Source organism: Ambystoma mexicanum, chromosome 12, assembly GCF_040938575.1.
Source record: "Ambystoma mexicanum isolate Mex_15411 chromosome 12, UKY_AmexF1_1, whole genome shotgun sequence".
Taxonomy (NCBI): domain Eukaryota; kingdom Metazoa; phylum Chordata; class Amphibia; order Caudata; family Ambystomatidae; genus Ambystoma; species Ambystoma mexicanum.
Genome location: NC_090936.1, coordinates 2,560,324 through 2,583,251, shown reverse-complemented (window position 1 = coordinate 2,583,251; position 22,928 = coordinate 2,560,324). Strand labels below are relative to the sequence as shown.

The following is a 22,928-nucleotide window of genomic DNA, read 5'->3' as shown; positions in this document are numbered from 1 at the left end:
GTACTTCAACCGTAAGGTTCTGCATAGCCACCACCAACTCCTGATACTGCTCCAAGGACGCCATGGGTGTCGTCAGGCGTTGTATACTGTCATAACCACCAGGTGAGTAACCTCCTTTCCCAACCTCCTCCTCACCTGAACCTTCGGAGATGTTGTCCTTGGTTTCTGTGGTGGGTCTTCTCTTTGCTTTCTTGTCTTCGGCAGGCAACTGTCTTTGGAATGTCTTCTTCTTCTTATCGCGTAAATAAGGCCTGGCTCCCTCAGAGGCCACCTTGACAGGGAAGGAACACCTGCCCAAGGGGAACCCCGAGGAGCCAAACCTCCAATGGCAGGGAAAAAGCCGAAAAGGCACAAAAAACCCTGGTAGGATGTATTTCTTCCTTGAGATGGATAGTCAAAGACTGTAGATGAAATGGAGTCTTTTCTTAGCAACTTTCAGTGTTGATGCGGAAAACGGTATAAGGAAGCTTGGACTTCGATAGGAGTCTGAAGAAGGGAATTATTATACAGAAACAGTTCCCACTTACCGAGAGTTCTGGCAGACCCCAGAGAGTGAAGGTACCCAAGTCGTGATCGCGGATGCCTAAATTAAACAGTTCCGCGACCACGAACAAGACAGGAGTGCCGCAGCGCTGTGAAATGAAGAGGGAAACAGTGCCGCGGTCAGGGAAAGAAAACAGAAACTATACCGCTGTAACAATACCGAGTAAGTGCGAAATACAGAACGAGCGGACAGGACAGAAAGAGAGACATGAAGGAAGGCAGAAACTGGAACACAGGCGAGAAGGGAGAGAATACAAGATATGAAGGGCATGAACGGAGGGATGAAAAGCCAAAGGCTAAGCGGGAACTCTGTGGAAGGACGATCCGTAGCTCGCAGCGTTGAAGAGTCTGAAGGAAACACAGATACAACGCGCCGGAAAGGGGGCGTGGTTGTGTCTTATAGTCCAGCGACGCCACATTGGGTGAGGACTAGACCGAAGTATACTATTCTTAAAGACGCCATGAGCTCCGCAGCTTCCATGGACGGATCCTGACATGTGGCCAGAGGACGGCAGCAGCTACTTCTCCTGACCCTGGGGGCAGATATATGAGGGACGGTCACATGCGATGAGGCGACCCTCGGGAGTCAGGGGGTTTGCGACATCATCGGACAAGACATAGTATCCCCCTTTCTTGTTTGAGGATAACCCTGCCATTTCCCATGCATTAATGGCATATTATCATCCCACTACTTCTTTTGTTGTTTATTCACGCTGAACAGGATTCACATATTAAGAAAGTAACTGTTTGATTGATATGTAACACAGCTCCTGAAGAAGGGACAATAGACCCTGAAACGCGTTGAGCACTTTCTTTGCAAACCTTTTTAATTCTACTGTGTTTCTTTGTTTTTCTATATTCCTTCATTACTCTAAATGAAACAATTGCTATTATTTTGTACTTTGATGACATTATATATTAAGAATCACTCTGTTGTACAATATGAAATGAATATTGTTTGATTGACAGATACAAATCACATTATGAACTGAAAGACTACAAATCTGTCTTTGAATAATGACACTGTTGGGCGACCCACGTTTGATGGGGAAACACTAATGTGCTCTAATTATGTCTCTATACTTGATTGGACTCTGTATCCATGGGAATGTATTACGTTTTTATTAAGTTTTGACCGTGGACACAGTTTCCTTTTGTTTGGTCTACCCACAACCTATTGTCAGGGTCGATCAACACTCCCGTGCACCTCAATACACAGATTATACTAATTACTTTCAATCCTTAAGGTGTGCATCCGTATAAACCATTTCTGCATATTATCCCTCCCCTCATGTTACACCATCCACTGGTCACCTTACGCACACGAATACCCGTGCAGCCACTAAGCCCTCCCTCTCAGGTCCTGATTTGCCTTCCACTTCTAACCTCAGGTCCTCACTCCCTCAAGTAGCACGGCAGCAGCTATGCAACAAGAACACACAAGGGTATCCAATGCGTTATGGTCTCACGTATTGCGACATTGGCAGCTGCCCTGGCGTCTTGGAGATAGTCGACGGAGACGCTGGCCTTTTTCTTCACTTCATCACGCCTCCAGGAAGACCCGGCAGCGTCTTTGAAATCTTGGGTCATGTGACACAGAAACGTGCTATCTCATCAGTCACGTGATGGGGTCATGTGACACTCCTAGGCCCCTTCAAAACTGGAGAGGGAACGCTCATTCAGTGCTTCACAGGTGACCCAATCAGGCACTGTTCGGCGTCTTCCTGTCTTCACATCTCGATTCTGGACTACGGACTGTTCTTCTTGGATTCCTCTGTCAAGCTCTCGGATACGGTTTTACTGTTTCAGGACCTTTTGAACTGCGTTTTGGATTCCCCCTGGTTTTGACGAACTTGGCTGGCTTTTGACCCTGGAACTCTTAATGGACTGTTTTCGGATTACCCTCTCCATTCAGGTTTTTGCAGTGCCAAACTCAACAACTATCTACGTCTACTCGCTACAGCTTGCTACATTCTGCAACCACACGGAACACCTCCATTTTCTTCTGTGCTCTTCCCAGATCCCACCTTGGTAAGCCCCTTGATATTTGTGATCTCGCCATTTCAGTGTATTGTTTTCCCATTGTACTGACCCATTGCTTGCTTTACAGCGGTTGAGGGGTCACCGGTGTTCCTGGTTCCTGGTGTTCTTCGGCACTCAAAAAACCTGTGGCCTCAAGGATCGCTCAGGAAGTTATTTGAATCTTTCTGAGTGGAACTTGTGGACATAGGACCCATAATCTTCACGACCATCAAGTCATAACACCTCACCGACCCAGGAAAGGCACTGAAAACATCTTCCCAGATTCTGCACACAAATCAAAGAATGGCTTGCACTTCAAGATCAGTAAAAACACTTTACCAAATGTACTTCCAAGTTATCAGAAACAGGGCCTCATTACACGGATGGTGGTAAGGGTTTACCGGTAAGGGTACCAGTGCCGGTAAACCCTTACCGCCTTACTACGAGGTCCCTTCGTGGGTCCCTACCTTAACGGCTGGTTTTACCAGCCGTTAAAGACGGGACCTGCAAAGGGACCTTGGAGGTAATTACGGTACCACAATTTGCAGTACCGTAATTACCGCCTTCCCCATTCCCATTGAGCCCTATGGGGCAAAAATGGGAATGGGGAAGTGCCATGGTGAATGGGGAATTACCGCCCCCACACACCTTGGGATAGGGCAGTAATTCTGCCATTCCCCATGGCGGACTCGGTAAAATACCGGCGGCAAGCATGGTGCTAATAGCGCCATGGTTACCGCCTTCCGTGTAATGAGGCCCACAGACTTTTATTTGCTAAAGTGTGAAAATACTGTAATGAAGAGGAGCCGCTGAGTAATGACAACCTCGTCAGCCCCCCTCCACTCTGGTGCCCTGGCCACTCACTGCCACTGCATCTAGAGCTCCCTTGCCTCCTCTTCCTCCTCTCACCTCTATCTCTCAAGCACGCTTGCGGGGGGGGACCTCTATCCCCTTTTCCCCCCCACGTAAGTCCTTCAAAAGTGGCAACCTGCTGCATGTCGCCAACCTAAAATCTCGCTCTGCTGTTTAACATCTGCCACCTCCTGGACCTTGATGTTCTTGCTCTTACAGAGACATAATTAAAGGACAGCTCTGTCACAAGTTTTGACACACTCCTCCCTGAAGGTTACAAGATCCTCTCCATGCCCAGGTCCAACAGGCCAGGAGGTAGCCTTCATCATTCGCAAGTTGATACCCGCTTCCATTATTCCCACTCAGGCCTACTCCGCCTTTGAATGCCTGGTCTGCAGGCTTTCTCTCTCACCTGTCGCCTCTCTTACTCTGGCCACCTTCAATCGGCCACCAGGGCAGTCCACCCTCTCCTCTCAGAATGGGCTGACCTGGCCTCTTGGCTCCTCTCCTCCCCCTTCCCAACTCCCCCTCCTGGGGGATCTTAACATCCATCTTGACTCGCCTGACTCTTCAGGATCTTTCCGAAACCTATGTGACTCCCTTTCTCTTCCATTCTACCCTTTGGTCCAACGCACACTGCTGGCCACACGTTGGATGCTCTCCTCACCACAGACATCCCACTCTCTTCCTCTCACTACATCACTCTCATGGACTGATCATTGTTCCCTCTTCTCACCTGAAGCTCTCTTCCCCTTTGGCAACATCACACCCTACTCCACCTCCTTCCTTTAAGGTCATCCAACCCATGAAAAGAGTGCCAGTGGCTGTCTTTGCCTCCACCTACTCTCCTCCTTCTACTCCTGCGTCTGACTCCCACCCTGACACAGTCCTCTCCAACTTTCATTGTTCCATCTCCAACACTCTTGACATTCTTGCCCCGGTTCTGAGGATCCGACTGAAGCCTGCCAAACAGTGCAACTCTTAGTATGACTCGGATCTTGCTGCACTTCAACGCGAGTGCAGAGCAGCATAACGGAAATGGGGATCTTCAGGTGCACCCTCCGACAAACTGGCAATATAGAATCTGCATCCGCTCCAAGAAAAGTGTCTACATTCAAGCCGGCATCCCCGCGGCATTTAACAATACGGCCAAACTCTTCAAAGTCTGCAAGGAGCTGGCCAACCCTACCACAGCCGCATCCTCTACTACACCTACTCAGGCCTTTTGCTCGGGCCTGGCAACATACTTCACCACCAAAACACAGGACACCCTCTCTCTCTCTTCTGCCCCCCCCTGCACCAACATCTCTTGGGCCCCCCGAGGGTACCCCTACCCCTGCCTCTCTTCTCTCCTACCTCTCCCCTGTCACACCCGATGAGGTCTCTAGACAAGTCCGGTCTATGAAAGTCCACTCCAAACAGGTGGACCCCTGCCCCTCCAAAACCATCAAGGACAATATTGACACTCTTGCTCCAGCCTTGGCTGACCTCTGCAACCTCTCTTTCGCCACTGGAGTTTTCCCCACTCCTCTCTGCTCAAAAAACCCTTGCTGAACCATCCATTCGGCAAACTATCACCCAATCTCCATCACCCCTTTCCTGGGGAAACTCCTGGAGAAGCTGGCTATCGCCCAACTCACCCTCCATACTGAATCTGTGTGCTGCCTCCATGACCATCAGTCTGGCTTTAGGGCATCCAGATGCATGGAAACTGCTCTTCTGAACACCTGTAAAGACCTGGTCTCAAATCTCGACTCCAACTCTCCTTCTGTCCTCATTCTTCTCGACCTCTCTTCTGCTTTCGATACAGTAAGCCACAACATCCTGATCACTAGTCTCTGTGATACCCTGGGCATCAGGGATCAGGCCCTGGTGTGGCTCGCCTCCTTTCTCTCTGACCGGCCCTCCCAGGTGGAACTTGGGGCCTCTCTCTCCTCTACCACTCTCTATATTTGTGGTGTCCCCCAGGGATCTAACCTGGTTCTTCAATATCTACGTGTCCCCTTGGCCCACCAGATCTCTACCTTTACCTCTACCTATCAGTGTTATGCAGATGACAAATAGCTCTCTTGCAGGCTACCCTAAGCCTCCTCCTCCTCGCTCTTCCCTGACGTCTATCTGCAATTCAGGCTTGGTGTGCTGCCAACGATCTATGCCTGAATGCCAGTAAGACAGATCGTCTTTATTGGGACCCCTGCTCCCGCTTTCCCGCCTTCTCACTGGCCTGCCTCCCTTGGCCCTGCGCCTCACATTCCAATGAGGCAAAAAAAAAAATCAATCGACTCCACTCTCTCCTTCTCTCCTCACATCTCAGACATCTCAATTACCAACTGCACCGCCTCAGAGGTATTCTACCTTTTATCACTTTCACCCAGAGGATCATCACCGCGAGAGCCCTGGTTCTCTCTAGGCTGGATTATTGCAACAGCCTCTTGCTCAATCTTACTACTTCTACACTCTGTCCGCTATAACTCATCCAGAACAGAACCGCAAGTCTTATCCTTGGCCTCAAGCCCTGGGACCGCATCTCTCCGGCGTTCAAATCCCTCCACTCACTCCCCGTGGCTGCAAGGATCAAGACCCTCTGCATAATCCACAAGGCTTTCTGGGGCCAGGGCCTGCACTATCTACAATGCGCTCTTCCTAAATACTCTCCCTTTAGAGCCCTCCGCTCGTCCTCCTCCAACTCTCTCTGGGTGAGCCGCTTTCACAAACAGAGATTTGGGGGTAGATCTTTATCCTATGCAGGTGCTTCCCTCTGGAATGGCCTCCCTGCCTCTCTCCGTCTTGAGCCAGAGCACCTTAGTTCCGGAAACTCCTCAAGACCTTCCTTTTCTCTTCCTCCTTCTCTCCCTCTCCCCTGCTAACCTCCATTATTTTATCTCCACCCTCCTTCCCCTCCCTTACTCTGTTCAGTTTTTACTGACTGGTTGCCTGGTTCAACCCCAGAGCCCACAGGTCCCAGGCTCCCCCGCCAGTCTGCTGCACTTTGTTAAACATTTCTGCACTTTCAGCTTACGCTCCTTGAGCGAGGCAATCCTCTATGCACTTCAACCTAGGGCCCTGCTGAACTGAACTGTTTGTTCCCCCCCACAAACCCCACGTCTCTGTACCACCATCTGTACATATTGCGTGACCTAAATGCACTAGGACCAGTTAGTTCATCTGTCCTGTCCCCCCAGCCCCCTCAAGGGCTTGCTCTCAACTGTACCACTTCATGCACTTGCACTAGGAAAAATGTCGTCAGGCTTGTATGCTAGTTTTTCTGTTTAGATCCTTCGGAATCTTCAAGGCATAAGAATGATTACTGTATTCCCCTTGTTCCCTTCCCGCCTTGAAGCACTTCACCAGTTTATAAAGCGCTGTGAGAAACCTGAAGGTGTCTCCCTAGCTAGTCCCTGAGGATCTGTCATCCAGGTGGCCAGAACACGACCACTGCCATTGGATCCAGTTCCTGGGGGTGTGGGACACCCCTTTCCTTTAACACCTCTTTGCCATTCTCTCACGTAGGACATTCCAAACCACTGCCCCCCCCCCCCCATTTTCCAACACGAACACTTTCGCACAAGAGAAAGGACAACGGACTAACCCCAGAGCCATTTACCTGACATGTCCCATGACAAGGGTCAGGCAAAGTCAGGCAATTGATCAGAATCACACACAACTGACGGCCCTTTCCCTTCCCCCACAGGGATAAAAAGATGGAGCCAGAGCACAGTACGAGCAAGGCGAGCACGGCAGATAGCACGACGAGATGGCTAATCAGGCGCGGCAGTTCAAAAGAAGGAGAAAGGTGGTAGGAATCGAGAGGGTGGCGAGGAGAGAAGTGGCCTTGCCCTTTTCATCCAAGGCCCGCAGAACCTTCGTGGAAGAGAGCCTAAGACCGTATAGCATTAGTGTCTTGCAGCAGATGTCAACGGCATACAGGGCAAACTTATGTCGATAAGCAGGAATGAGGAAAGCTCCTGAGCCCGTGGTACCCCCCCTTGACTCCAGGAAAGACAAAAGCCAAGCGGTTCAGCACAGCCGGTGAGTCGAGGGGAGAATCGATAAGAACTGGGCTGTGTGGAGTGAGAGAATCGCAAAGTAGCAAGTTTAATGAACTGTGAAAAGAACTATAAAAAACATTAAGGGTAGATCAGTTGCAGAGGGAAACCGGCACCACGTGGGTGCTACTCTGGTCAATCGCCATCTGAACGAAACTACAATTACCAGAAGGCCATAAGAGGGCCAGCTGAACAGGTCAAAGTGGTCATACTGAGGGTAAAGCAAAATCCCCATACAATTGAAAGACTGATGTACAAGCACCGAGAAAGAAAGGGAGGTGAATCCTGCAAACATTGAATTGTGTAAAAAGAGAGCATTGAAAGTAAAGAGGGGTCAGCGCCTAGAAGATCTCCCAAGTACTAGCAAGTGGGATCCGAGCTACGCAGAGGGTGCTCCAGGGGTGAAGCTATCGTCCAAACTTCAAGTAAGAAAAGATGGACATATAAATTGAGGAATACGATACGTGAAGGGTCAATGCCCAAACGAGAGGGACCCAGGGGTGAATCACCAACCTCCAGCGAACATTGGAAACAAAACATTATTTGTTTTTTAAAGGAACTTTTGTTTCGTTATTTGAACACGTCAAGCCCCTGAAGGCAAGAGACTTTCAAAGGAAGTGAGACTTGGCCATCGACGGTCCTGAGAACTGCCATTGGAACTGTGTCTCATGCTGGAGAAGCCCAAGACTGTACTGTTCTCCAAACTCCCATCTTACCCCGTGCACAAAAGGTGGGGAAGTGGGTTCCGGGCTACCACATCCAGACTTATTTTTTTTAGAACACTTCTTTCTTTTCTTGAGAACTATAACACACCCCTTTTTGTATTAGTTATGAGGTTTGGCAATAGGTTTCTTAGTATAGGCCTTTTATTTTGAGACAACGCCACTAGGACTGCCATATTTTTCATTTGATGGTCAACGCTTGCTCCCATCTCAGTTTTAGGTTTAGAACAGGCGTTTTACCAACCTGCATACCAAATTTATGGTTCAATAAACATCCTCAAACTGTGATCACTTGTGTCTGCTTTACTTGTTGCCACCATGAGTTCCTCACAGCGCTATATAAATAAATAAATAACTACAAATGTACCAAAAAGTCTTTCTGAAGTGTAGCAGTTTTATTCTTCGCAGTGCTCTCCTTTGGTCGATGATTTCTCTGACTTTAGAAGTCCTGTAGAGGTGAAACTTGCTGTGGGCCCCTTAAAGACGTGGTAGATGGAAGTAAGACACTTGGGACCCTTCGATGACTTCTGGCGGCAACGGGTGCATAGGTCACTTTTGGTGTCAGGTTTTGGAAAATTGTGGTTTTCCAAATTTTGCTTCTTCAGTGCTGCAGCCAGAGCACACACCTCCGGACGGCTTCTGGTTACCTGGACTCAACCACTGGAGTGGACCTTGGATCCTCACCAAGTCTAAACCCTCTGGACCACTTTGATAGCTTCTGGCGGCAGGAAACCCACCAGCGGACCTTCCACTGCACCCAACGACTCTGAGCTCTCTCTGGCAGGAAAAAGTGGTCAGCGCAGACTGCAAGGTTGCCCTTTCAAATGTTCTTAGGCAGTTCGGAACTCGCAGTTCTGGGGTGTCCAGCAGCACTATGCCAGAGTACCCCCTCTTTTTGGTCAGTAGACAGCAACGGCTTCCAGAGGTCATGAAACACACCTCCGGACCAAGGGCGACACCAATTGACTTCTCTGGCTCGAGATGTCTGACCCTCCTTTTCTGGACTTCCGAGACCCCTTCTCCAGACGGCAGGCACACAGGACTGGCTTCCAGGATACTTCGATAAAGAGCAGCAGTTTTGCACGATGGTTCCTCGTACCTCGGGGAGAGGTCTCCTTTGCAGGTCCCCTCTGGATCATTCCTTGGGAGACACAACTTTTGGATTGCTGAAGAAGTGCAGCAGCAGACTTCTCTTCCAGCTGGGCTTCAAGGAACAGCTTCTTCTTGCTAAGCTTCGACTTAAGCTACTCAACAATTTGGTAAGTGAGAGGCCCTGTCCCTACGTAAGGCATTTCCAGCATCACAGTTTGCCACGCTTCTCTCGGTTGCTTCCTCACACAGACCCTCTGCATCTCCGTGCCCATGTTTCTTCCAGCTGGTCCTGGGCAGCCACGCCTCCTCAGCTCTCCTCTCAACTCGCTCTCTTTGCGCATTGCTACTGTTTCTTTTATACTCTCCTGAAGACTTGATAGGCTGCAGGTGGGCATGGTTGATTTCAATTGCCTGACCCTGCATGGCCTCGTGTCACGTCTCCCAGTCCACGCATTGTTAAACAATCCACAATTACACAGCTCAGTCCGTATCTACCTGGCACGACAGTCGCCGCTCATCATGGCGCCAAGAAACGGCATTTCGCTCGACAACGGAGAGCGCTGACTGGCACTCCGGGTGTTTTTCGACCCTCAGTGATGTGGCAACTTCCATGGAAACTTCTGCATTGCCGCCGAAGAACACAGAGATTCAAGCGTCACGTGAGGTGAATGATTACCAATCGCATTCATCATCTGTTAGCACGTGATTTTTCCTCACGCTTCCGTGATGCGCATCATGTGACTGTTAGCAGTTCAAAGCATCGGAAGCCACCTCAGCTGCCTCTTAAGGACTGTTTGGCGTTTTGAATCTCATTGGATACTTAGGCTCAACGACCACGCACTGCTTCACGGATTTGTCTTCGTCTTTCTCCTTGCATCTGTTACCATTGTCCTGGATCTGTTTCTACTGGTATTGACCCCGGATACTCTCAACGGACTGCATAACTGACTGCCATTTGCCTGGTACGTTTTGGCCTTGTAACCATTGGTTTTTGATCTATCTTGTTTTTGGATTCTGGACTCTTGTGCAAATTCATCTTGACCCAGGTGTTGAACTGTCATCCAAGCCTCACTGGATACCGACCCATTCACTCTGCTGTTGATCCCCTGATACGTCCCATCATTTGCGGCCTTGTTTACATTACACTTAGGTAAGCCCTATTACAACTTGTTTTCATATGACATTATCATCATTGCACCTTGTTTGATAACCATTTATTGCATTACAGCGCTCAGGGGGTCCTTCCGTTGTTCCTGGTTTCAGATTGACGGCTCACTTCACCTGTGGCCTCAAAGATTGCACAGGCAGTGATTGGCTATTCTGCCTGTGTGGTACTTGGGGACGGAGGTATTCATTAATCTGCACGACCCTCAAGATCAGAACAGACTAAGAAGCCTACTGGTCGTCCTGATTATGAATCCCTCCACCGGGGACCCTGTGACCGCCTTAATGCAGGCAGTTGCGGACCTTAGGACCGACATGGCTGCAGCTACCACGGCAATCCACCACCTTCTCGATGCCTTACAAAGCTCACACAACCCCTTACCCGCTGATGCCGAGTTCGGAGACACCACTCCACAAGCCCAGCCTCCTCCCGCTCCACCCATGTCTCCTTTGGTACTCCCAACCTCATTTCCTCTTGCTGCCCCAGAAAGATTTCAGGGTGATCCCAGAAAATACCGCACATTCTTGAATCAGTGTAAACTGCACTTTTTATGTCGACCCCAGGCTTTCCCTGATTCTGTCACCAAGGCTGCTTTTCTTCTTTCTCATTTATCAGGTGTGGCAGCTATCTGGGTGAATCCATTATTGGAAAATTACCATCCGGCCTTATATGACTTCGATCTTCTAGTAACAGAAATGGCTAAGGTATTTGATACTAGGTATAAGGCACAATCTCGAGACCTGGAACTATTAGATCTCACACAAGGCAGGCAAACGATTATCGAATATATAACTCGTTTCAACCAACTTGCTGCAGAGACCTCATGGCCGGAAGAGAAAAAGGCCATTGTGTTTTACAGAGGTCTATCTAATGCTATGAAAGATGCCCTCTCAGTAGTTCCGGCCCTTCCCTCTGTTTTTTCAGAACTAGTGGACCTCATGCTGCAGTTAGATGCTCGCCGATCTAAGCGTAAGGCAGAATCTGGTTTTTCCAGTCAGTTGTCCCCAGCTTTGGCGACCACTAATCCTGAACCCATGCAAATCGGTGGGATTCGGAGTCCCATCACTCAGGCTGAACAAGGAAGGCAGAAGAACAGATAATGCCTGTTATGACTGTGGTATCAATGGGCATTATGTGAAAGAATGCCCCCGTCGCCCAAAGAACAAGAATTTGGGTTTTCAGAAGGCTCGCCCTTGAGATCGGGGGTACGGGCGAGCACTTCCATGACCCCCACAGAACCCGTCTTCAGTCCCATCAGACCTATTGTGGTCCAGGCCTCGTTGAGACCTACTAGGGAGATTACACACCCTGTACACATAGTGATTGATTCCGGAGCTACTGGCTGCTTCATCGACATTAAGTTAGCTCATGATCCCAACTTACCCTTGATTATGAAGGAACACCCAGAACCGGTACAGGCAGTTAATGGCACTTCCCTTGCTTCTGGCCCCATCATGCATCAAACTGCCCCTATGGAGGAGGTAATTCAGGACACTCATAAGGAAACAATGCTGTTTGATCTTATCACCACCCCGCAATTGGGTATCATTCTGGGCATCCCTTGGTTGAGACAACATAACCCTTTGATCAATTGGGAAACTGGTCAGGTCACTTTTGAATCCGAGGTGTGCCAACATTTCTGCCCGACGGAACTTGATACTCTCCTCTCCTGCCAGTATTCTTGGGGCCATGGCCTCTTCCCATTTGGAAGAATCAGTCCCAACTGTTACCACCACTCATACTGTGGGGGCTGTACTGGCTGGTATCCCCAATGTATATCATGACTTCCTCACCGTTTTTGATAAGGCCACAGCAGAAGGTTTACCACCGCATAGACCTTACGACTGCCCCATCGATCTAGTCCCTGATGCAGTGATACCCAAGGGCAGGATATATTCATTATCCCAATCAGAGGAACAGGCCTTAAAGGATTACATCCAAGAAGCTTTACGATTAGGCCATATATGACCCTCCTGTTCTCCGGCTGCTAGTCCCATCTTTTTTGTGCTGAAAAAAGAAGGAGATTTACGTCCTTGTGTGGACTACAGACGACTGAATGCTATTAACATAAAAAACAGGTATCCCATTCCACTAATCTCCACCTTACTAGACAGATTGACGCGTGCATCCATATTTACCAAATTAGATCTTCGGGGCGTGTATAATTTGGTCCGAATCTGCCGCGGAGACGAGTGGAAAACAGCGTTCTGGACCAGACGTGGCCTGTTCGAGTATACGGTGATGCGCTTCGGCTTATGCAACGCCCCTGCCACATTCCAACGCTTCATCAATGAAGTGTTCAGTGACGTTCTTGATATATAAGAAGTGGTCTATTTGGACAACATCCTGATATTCTCATCCTCCTTGGAAGAACATATTGTCCATGTTAAAGAAGTATTGTCACGCCTCAAGAAAAATGCCTTGTTCGCAAAACCTGAAAAATGTTTATTTCACACTAAGGAGGTGGATTTTCTAGGTTTCCACAGAACACCCGGAGGCCTATCCATGAATCAGTCAAAAGTCTGTGCTATCAAAGAGTGGCCTGCGCCGATCAACCTCAAACAGTTACAATCTTTTCTTGGTTTTGCAAATTTTTACCAGCGTTTTATCGCTTGTTTTTCTTCCATTGTGTCCCCACTAACTGCCCTGACCAGTCCTTTTGTCCCTTTTTGTTGGACGGCGGAGCATCAAAAAGCCTTTGAAGACCTTAAATCCAGATTCATCAACACCCTGATCCGGAACTCCCATTTGTCCTGGAAGCAGATGCCTCTTCTTTTGCACTAGGGGCAGTGCTTTCTCAACCCCGTTCAGCCATGGGACAACTGCATCCTATAGCGTATCACTCGCGAAAATTCACACCATCAGAAATGCACTATACGGTTACTGAAAAAGAATTACTGACCATTAAAGATGCATTACAGACATGGCGACACCATTTTATGGGGGCTAAACATCAAACCGTGGTGTATACAGACCACAAGAACCTACAAGACTTGACCTCCCTTAAATGCGTAAATAGCAGACAGGTACGCTGGCATCTCTTCTTTGCAGCGTATGATTTTGTGGTGAAGCACAGGCCGGGAACAACACACGGCAAGGCTGATGCGCTTTCTCGTTCTCCTGGGGGGGAATCCCTATCTTTGTTTCCTGATACTTTATTAGGTGAAGGTCATGTTATTTGTATATGCACTCCATCCTTACCCATGCTTTCTACCATCAGGCAGTGGGTTTCACGACATCCACACTCATTGGCAGAATGGGACTTGGTACTCCAGGAGGGACTGCCATTCATTCAAGGAAAACTTTTTCTTCCCACGAGTGATTTACGCAATCAGGCGCTTGCTTGGTCACATGACGCCGCCATCAATGGACACCCTGGACATCTACGCACCCTGGAGTTATTGCAACGTTGGTGCTGGTGGCCATCGATGCGGCGTGATGTGGAGGCCTACGTAAACAGCTGCTCTATATGTGCCCAGTGCAAATCACGCCGGGGCCATCCGCTAGGTCTACTCCAGCCTTTGCCTATTCCTCCCAGACCTTGGCATACTGTTTCTATGGATCTAGTCACTGATCTACCTCTCAGACAGGGTTATGACACAATCTGGGTAGTCGTTGACTCCTACACCAAGATGGCCCGTTTTATACGCTGCACCAGTATACCCTCTGCCCCTACACTGGCCCAGTTCTTTAAGTCAGTTTTTTGTCTTTTTGGTTTCCCCAGGTCATAGTATCAGATCGCGGCTCACAATTCACGTCACGTTTTTGGCAAGCCCCTACTAAACTTCTTGGTATTGATGCCTGCTTCTCCTCCGCATACCACCCAGAGAGCGATGGGCAGACGGAAAGGGTGAACCAGGCCCTAGAACAATACTTACGTTGCCTGACGCTTCAGTTTCAAGACACCTGGCTGAATTTACTCCATCTTGCTGAGTTCTCATTCAACAACTCCTGACATTCTTCCACAGGCTTTTCCCCTTTCTTTTCATTATACGGACAACATCCCCAAACCCTTCCTTTCCCTGATTTCGATTCCTCTGCTGCTCCTGCTGCTAATGCCTGTGCCCGCAACCTTGTCTCAGTTCATGTCCAAACTCTTATCCATTTACGTGAGGCCGAAGTGTCTATGAAGGCAAAAGCAGACAGAAAACGGGTGGCAGCCCCTGACTATCATGTGGGTAACCGCGTTTGGTTATCGACTCGCTATTTGCATATCCCTGGCTGCCGCAAGTTGCTTCCTCGATTTATTGGCCCTTACAGGGTTGCTAAGGTCCTGAACCCTGTGGCCCTACGCCTCTCAATCCCCTCTGCATAGCGCATACACCCTGTTTTCCATGTCTCCCTGCTCAAGCCTTATCTTGCCGCTACTCGTGTCTGCTCACCCCCTGCCCCTGTCTCGGTCTCCTCTCCTGATGTCTTTGAGGTCAGTGCCATTCTGGGGTCTCGTTTTTGTAGAGGTCAACTACAGTATCTTGTGGACTGGTTGGGTTACGGTCCTGAGGAGCGCTCTTGGGTCTCTTCCCGGGATGTTCATGCTCCGCGCCTAGTTGCTCGTTTCCATCGGGACCATCCTTCCTGCCCACGGGGTCGTGGGCCTTTAGGGGGGGCTCTGTCACGTCTCCCAGTCCACGCATTGTTAAACAATCCACAATTACAAAGATCAGCCCGTATCTACCTGACACGACAGTCGCCTCTCATCATGGCGCCAAGAAACGGCATTTCGCTTGACAACGGAGAGTGCTGACTGGCACTCCGGGAGTTTTTTCGACCCTCAGTGCTGTGGCAACTTCCATGGAAACTTCTGCAGTGCCGCCGAGGAACACGGAGATTCAGGCGTAACGTGAGGTGAATGATTACCAATCGCATTCATCATCTGCTAGCACGTGATTTTTCCTCACGCTTCCGTGATGCGCATCATGTGACTGTTGTTAGCAGTTAAAAGCATCGGAAGCCACGAAGTCAGTGGTTCTCAGCTGCCTCTTAAGGACTGTTTGGCGTTTTGAATCTCATTAGGCTCTACGACCATGGACTGCTTCACGGATTTGTCTTCGTCTTTCTCCTTGCATCTGTTACCATTGTCCTGGATCTGTTTCTACTGGTATTGACCCCGGATACTCTCAACGGACTGCATAACGGACTGCCATTTGCATGGAACGTTTTGGCCTTGTAACCATTGGTTTTTGATCTATCTTGTTTCTGGATTCTGGACTCTTGTGCAAATTCATCTTGACCCAGGTGTTGAACTGTCATCCAAGCCTCACTGGATACCGACCCATTCACTCTGCCGATACGTCCCATCATTTGCGGCCTTGTTTACATTACACTTAGGTAAGCCCTATTACAACTTCTTTTCATATGACATTATCATCATTGCACCTTGTTTGATAACCATTTATTGCATTACAGCGCTCAGAGGGTCCTTCCGGCGTTCCTGGTTCCAGATTGACGGCTCACTTCACCTGTGGCCTCAAAGATTGCACAGGCAGTGATTGGCTATTCTGCCTGTGTGGTACTTGGGGACGGAGGTATTCATTAATCTGCACAACCATCAAGATCAGAACACCTTGTTAGTGGGATATGGCCTATGAAGAGGTTTATGTGCCTTTATCTGCATCTTCTTCGTCCCAGTAACATAGTGGTGTTTCTCATAGGAAATCTGTATGCCTCTTCTTCGTCACAATACTTGAGTGATACTTGGGGAAAAAGAAGATTGTGTGTCTTAATACATTCTATGAAGGCTGAGGGGGGTAGGTAGGTCACTGTCAAGGAAGGGGTGATACCATGTCTCTGATCTAGGGGTGTTCTTAGGATAGGACATTGGTATTGGTTCTTTCACTCTGGTAACCTCAGTAAATGAGGTCAACAGGGAGGGAAAAGATTGGTTCTCACATTAGTTAATGATATTAGAGGGATGGGAGGAGAAGTCTAGGTTATAGTTAGAAAAATGGGTTTTACATTATCTTGCTTTCCTCTGAATGCAAGTGTTTGTTGGAAGATCTTGGAGTAGGGTAGGGCATGCGTGATAATATCCTATGACAGTAGAGGGGAGGTAGGATAGATCAGGATTAGGAAAAGGGGTATGCCAGATCTCATCTTCAGGCATCCCACGGGCTCCTTTGCAGCCTCACACCTGGGGTCAGAATCTGGCAGTCTTACCCTTCTCTTGGTTACCTGTGGGGGGAGCAGGGGGGGGTCTTAAGTGGGTCAAATGTGAACGTCCTTGGATTTCTCACATTGGGAAGTCAGGCGCTGGATGCAGGTTTGGGAATGCAGTTGCTGAATATGTAGGGGTATCTGGAAAACTGATGCTTCTTACCTTGGCAAAGTAAAGAACCAAGCGCTAAACCTTCGGCTAAAGCCCAGTCAAGGTGTGATCCCTCCTGTAGCTTCTGCATCCTTGCCTGAAATTTAAAGTGAAAATTAAAAAGACAAGTTTATTGTAGTTTTTAAAATAAGAATAGTTTTTGCAAAGCAGTATTACAGTAGCTGTGCCATTTCCAACCCTATATACATGCAAACTATGGTTTCAGAATGAAGTAGAATGCTGTCTGCTGGGCAAATTTACTTAGTCACATAGATTTTTTGTAATTTATTACTTCCATGTCCCATCCTATTTCCTTCATACTCTTGGGATGTTGTCCCCAAAAAGAGGACGGAACGATAGCACTCTATTGTGCAGCATGCCATTTGTGAACATAGGCCTGGGGGGGACGCATCGGAAGCACCTGCGATGTATCATCCCCAAGTGCCCCTGGCATTAACCACTAGTTCTCTTCTCTGTCTTGGCTGGTCTGGAGCTCTGTTCAAGATAAAATAAATTCAACTGCGTTGTTGTTTTCTCTCCCGAATTATTACAGGTGCACTGCAAGCATGAAGACAAGCAATGTCATTCTTTCAATAAGGTTCTCTCTGGTATGGGGGCGTGGCCAGCAGCCATGGAGTGAGGAGGCTTTAAACTGAGCTCCTGCCTGATCCGTCAATATATGCTGAAAGACTACAATAATGCAGAGCAAATCCTTTTTTCTACCTGACAGACTTGCCCAAGTACCTTTGGGGTGCTCTTTCCTCCTGCGTAAAACTCTGTCCCTGCTGTTTACCCAATGCGACGCCTAGCTTGTTTTGCCAGAGGACTGTCGGAGAGGGGGGGGGGGAAATGGCGCCCGCCATCGCATCCCCCTACAGAGCGAGACACTAGAAGCTACGTTGCACCTGGAATTAGCCGTGAGGAAAGCTGTGAGCTGTAGCCTGGCAGGCACCGGCCTGAAAATAAGCCTGCGCAGGTGAGCCAACGCGGCTGAAGATTACACACGAGCAGGGCCTCAGCCGGGCCTCCCCGGCTCCTACCAACTAATGCAATGCAAGCGCCGGCACTCCCAAGTGCTAATCTCCCCCGTTGCTGATAAGACTTTATATTTTTGCAAAACACCTGTCGCAAACCTGTATACACCAGTGGCAGGCTCAGCTTCCTTTTCACACCGGCTAATAATCAATTCAAAACATTAAGTCAAATACAGCCTTAAGCCCCACCAGCACGCCAGGAGGTGCACATCATTCATTTAAAACCCCCACCACCCCTCGGCAGTATCAGGGCCCTATAGTAGGCCCTGTGACCATATCCAGAGACAACATATCTGCTGCCCTACTCATTTCCTCAACGACACTGCGCACCAGACCCACTGCCTGGAATCATCCAAGAGGACAGACCACGGGCGAGGCAACACTAGGAGTTCCCGCTTCCATTACTGCTCCACTAAAGTCATAATAATCCGAGCAGTACAACAAGCATTAATATAAACCCACTCACCCAGTCCTGGACAGCCATTGCTTGGGGACAAAGCAGACAACCCCATGCTCTCAGCCTGGCAAGCCGGATACATAGAAAGCTGAATGCCTCCTAAAGCTCCAAAAGCAAAAAGGCAGCCAAACTACATTAGACAATTATGCTACAACGCAGCCTCAGATGCCCACTGCACAGATGGCGTCGGCGCTAGATAAAACTAAAACTGCTGCAGAACCAGACAACCAAATCCTACTGGCTATAACTGAACTAAAAACCTCACTGTCCTCCAAGATAGATGAGATCAAGGTCGACATGAGCCTGTTGCACCAAGGTGTCAGGAAACTGGCATAAAGAACTACTAACCTAACAGACAACACCGCCATGATCCACAAAATCCACGTTGAGGTTCACGTTTTGAAGCAAAAAATTAGGCTACTGGAAGACAGGGCAGAGGACACAGAGGGGAGAGCCCGACGTAACAACGTCTGCATCATCGATCTGCCGGAGGGAGAGGAAGGCCCGATCACACATCATAAATTGAAAATGTTTGCCGTGCCCTTTAAAGTAATCCAGCATAAATCAGATGACAAAGGCAGAATGGGGCTGGTACGGGGGCTCCTGGAGAATGTGGACACTTGTATAATTAATACTTATGCCCCAACCATGACACAAGCACCTTTTTTTAAACACTCTAATCGCGGCCCTTCCTATTCGCCGTACTCACACAGATGGGCCTAGGGACCCGCTTCATCAAACTCCTCTCGCTACTATATAACGATCCCCAGGCTACAGTTTTGGTGGGATCAGCAAGATCTTCTCCCATCAAGCTACAGGGAGGCACTAGGCAGGGGTGTCCACTTTCAGTGTTGATATTTGCATTAATAATGGAACCTCTGTCAATCTGGAAAAATGAATACCCTTCATTTGGATGATAAACGTATCTTGATGGCCGAAGGCCAACCGTCATATGCACAGAATTATAGAAATACAGACTGCTATGCTTGACCAACACGCGGCCATTTTAAACGTAGCAAGAATCGCCATTTTGCTTGTTAACCATTGCTCATTGCTTTCTGTCTAAACTGCTTTGCAGCTTGCAATTCTTGCGAATTCTGCGTACTCTGCTCAACTGTTAACATTGTTGTCTGAATATGAAAGGGCAAGGCTGCGGAACTGAGGAGTTCGTTGAAACTCCTCATGAGCAGCCCAGAAAGGAATGCCCATGCTCCCTCTCTGTAGCCTTGAGGGAGAGCTGCAGGGCATTTAATCATTTCACAGCTGCCAGCCAGTCTCGTACTGTGGTAGATATGTTAGAATAAAGCAGCTAAAGGCTTGAATTATGCTCTTCTTACGTCCCCCCCTTCACAAAACCCTTTAGAGCATGTCGGCTCCCAGGACACGAATAGCACCTCATAGATAGCAAAGCTTGGAATGTGACTCTTCCCCGTGTGCAGCTTGCTTCCAAGAACAGAAGCACCGTGTTCTGTTCAACAACTAGAAGATGCCTCTGCACTTTCTAAATTGCACATTGTTACTAGAATAGACATCGAAAGTGTCATAATTGTCATACTGGTCAGAAATGTCCATCATCATCATCCAGAGTTCAAAGAAACTCAATAAAAGGGGGGTGTTAAACATGACATAGCTGATTGTACGATATGCATTTTGTATATATGTAACTGATGTACGTAATTCGCTCTCTTGCGTCCCTCGTGGTCTAGAGAATACACGTCGCGGGGCGTGAGACCACAGTTGGCCAATTGGGACCATTTTGCTTGCAATAAACCCTAGCATTGGGAATTTGAACCTCGTGTCTGGGGCATCCTTTCGTGTATGGTTATTGCCTTGTTTCCATATCGCGAGGGACCCCTAAGGGCCCCTTTCAAGATGGCACCCGAATAGGGACCCTCCCCCACTTGCCCCATCGTATACGTTGTAACGGAGTAAAGGCGGAGAACGGGACGATCGAGCCGGGATCAAGAGGTGTACGGGGCGCCCTGTAGAAGTGAGGAGAGATTCCTTCCGCAGATCTGCACACATCTGATCCCTGATCGATGTACCGGGCCAGAGGGCAAAGGAGGTGAGGGTCCCGAAACGAGGCAGAAGCCAGAGAAGCGCAGACACGACGTTGGGAGAGGTTGCGTCAGGAAACAGGCGACTTGTTTTATCAGGTGAGTCATTCCCCGATTCAAACGAAACCCTGATTATTGGTAGAGGGTTGATTTTGCAAATTCAAACATCCAGAGTAAGGTTGATTAATCAAGGGGAAGGTTAAAAACATGCCTGGAGTACTGTCCACTTTAGCGGAGCTTTTCCGCTGCGGTAGACAGTCCTTGGAAAATGGCCAAAGTGCACCGCCTGGGGGAACGCCGGCTTATGACATGTATGCAAAATATGGTGTGGGTGCGATAATGTTTTGTGAAATTTGGCATAGGCAAACTAGAAAGCAACAGGACCATCAGTGGACGATTAATGGTAGCTTTGAGATTGCGAGGATAGATAACCTAGAAAGGGTGTTGATAAGGGAAAAAGCGCGACCGACCCGCAGCTTTTGAGACTATCAAAGATTGGAGGAGGGAAGCAATGCTCCGACTTAGGAGTAGAGAGAAGCATGTGCGTAGGCACAAATCGAAGCTTGAGGTAGCAGAAGAAAAGGAGGAGGAGGAGGAGGAGTGGACGGCAAGTCTAAGACGGGAAGTGAGACGTGAGCAAATGAACATAGAAGGAACAAGTTACTTACCTGTAACTGTTGTTCTCCAGCATGGGTCTGGCATGGATTCACATGCTCATGAATATTCCCCGTCGTCAGGCTGGGAATCCTCGGTAAAGAAAAAACCAGTATCAGTTTCGTTTCTGATCTGTCTTTCGTAGTAATAACCAATCACTGGTCTCTGCGTCATACTGACCACAGCCAATGACTGCCCTCTACCTAAGCACCGCCTCTGGCAGCCATCTTCAGATTTGGAAGCACGTGAAGTGGCAGTATGACCAAGTGAAGAGCCGCAGAGGGGTAGGCGGGAGGGTTCGCATGTGAATCCATGCCAGACCCATGCTGGAGAACAACAGTTACAGGTAAGTAACTTGTTCCTTCTCCAGCATGGGGTCTGGCATGGATTCACATGCTCATGAATAAAGAATACATAGCAGTACACACATGCACAACCACGGGAGGTGGCAAAGGCTCAACATTAAGCATCACATCAACTCAACATTAAGCATCTTACCTCCTCACCAGGCTCACCTCAGGCGAACAGGTTGCGCAGCACTGCTTGGCCGACCCTGGACTCCTCCCTGGAATCCCGGTCGACGCAGTAGAATTTCGTGAAGGTGTGCGTCGACCTCCACGTAGCAGCCCTGCATATGTCCAGCAGGGGCACACCAGATAGGAACGCCGTGGTAGCTGCGATCGCTCTGGTGGAATGGGCTCTCGGACGGCCAGGCAGCGGTCGGTTTGCCAACCGGTGACAGCACATGATACAGCCGGAGAGCCATCTGGAGATGGAAGCCTTCGAGAGAGCCTTCCCCTGATTGACAGGTCCAAAGTTCACAAAGAGTTGTGACGTCTTCCGAAAACCCTTCGTGCGGTCCACGTAGAACTTCAGCGCTCTAGCTACATCCAGCGAGTGCAAAGTCCTCTCAGCCGGCGACGAAGGCGACGGGAAGAACACAGGTAACACCAAGGGTTCGTTGAGATGGAAGTCCGACGGTACCTTGGGCATGAAGGAGGGGTGCGTCCTGAGCACTACCCTCGTGTCGTGGAAAGTCAAGTACGGGGCCTTGCAGGAAAGGGCCTGGATCTCTCCCACTCGTCGTGCGGAGGTGATGGCCACAAGAAAAGCTGTTTTCCACGATAGAAACTTCAACGGGGCCGAGTGCAGAGGCTCGAACGGAGGTCCCATGAGCTTGGTCAGCACCACGTTGAGCTCCCACGCCGGGGCCGGAGCCTTCACCGGCGGGAACGATCTGAACAGTCCCTTCATGAACTCTTTCACCAGACGATGAGACCACAAGGACGTCCGGCCCGTGGTTCTGGTGTATCGGGAGATCACAGCAAGATGAATCTTGATGGACGCATGTGCCAGACCAGCTTTGGCCAGCGTCAGCAGGTACGGCAGTACTTGGGGAGCCGTAATCCGTAGAGGGTTAATCTTCTGTGCGTGGCACCAGACAGAGAACCTCTTCCATTTGTGTCCGTAGCATTTAAGAGTCGAGGACGCCCTGGCCTTTGCAAGAACCTCTCTGCAATCGGCCGGTATGTCGTATCCTCCAAACTCTAGTGCTGCAGGAGCCAGGCCTGCAAGTTCAGCGACTTCGGGTCGTGGTGGAGGATGGCGCCTCCTTCCCTGGAGAGTAGATCCGCGTCCGCCGGCAGCTTGATCGGCGGGGACGCTGACAAGTCCAGAAGGTCCGGGAACCATATCTGCCTCGGCCACGCAGGTGCGACGAGGATCATCCTGCACCGCGACCTCTTGAGCTGGTTGACGAGCCGGATTAGCAGAGGCAAGGGAGGGAACGCGTAGAGGAACAGGCCCTCCCAGGGGAACGAGAAAGCATCGCCCATGCTCCTCGTCTGGGGAAACCTGCTGGCGAACCTCCGGCACTTGGTGTTCGTCGCCGTCGCGAACAGGTCGATCTGGGGTGTGCCCCACCGTCGGAAGAGGCGATCCACCAGATCCTGCCGTAGTTCCCACTCGTGGCACGAGCGC

General features: G+C 49.4%; 1 protein-coding gene across 1 annotated transcript in view; it reads right to left on the bottom strand.

The window, feature by feature from the left end:
• DHTKD1 (dehydrogenase E1 and transketolase domain containing 1) overlaps window positions 1-22,928 on the bottom strand; it is a 141,517-nt gene that overhangs the window by 47,519 nt on the left and 71,070 nt on the right. The window contains exon 9 of the mRNA XM_069627789.1: window positions 16,759-16,843. Coding sequence (XP_069483890.1) covers window positions 16,759-16,843 — 85 coding nt within the window. The remainder of the gene's footprint in view (window positions 1-16,758; window positions 16,844-22,928) is intronic.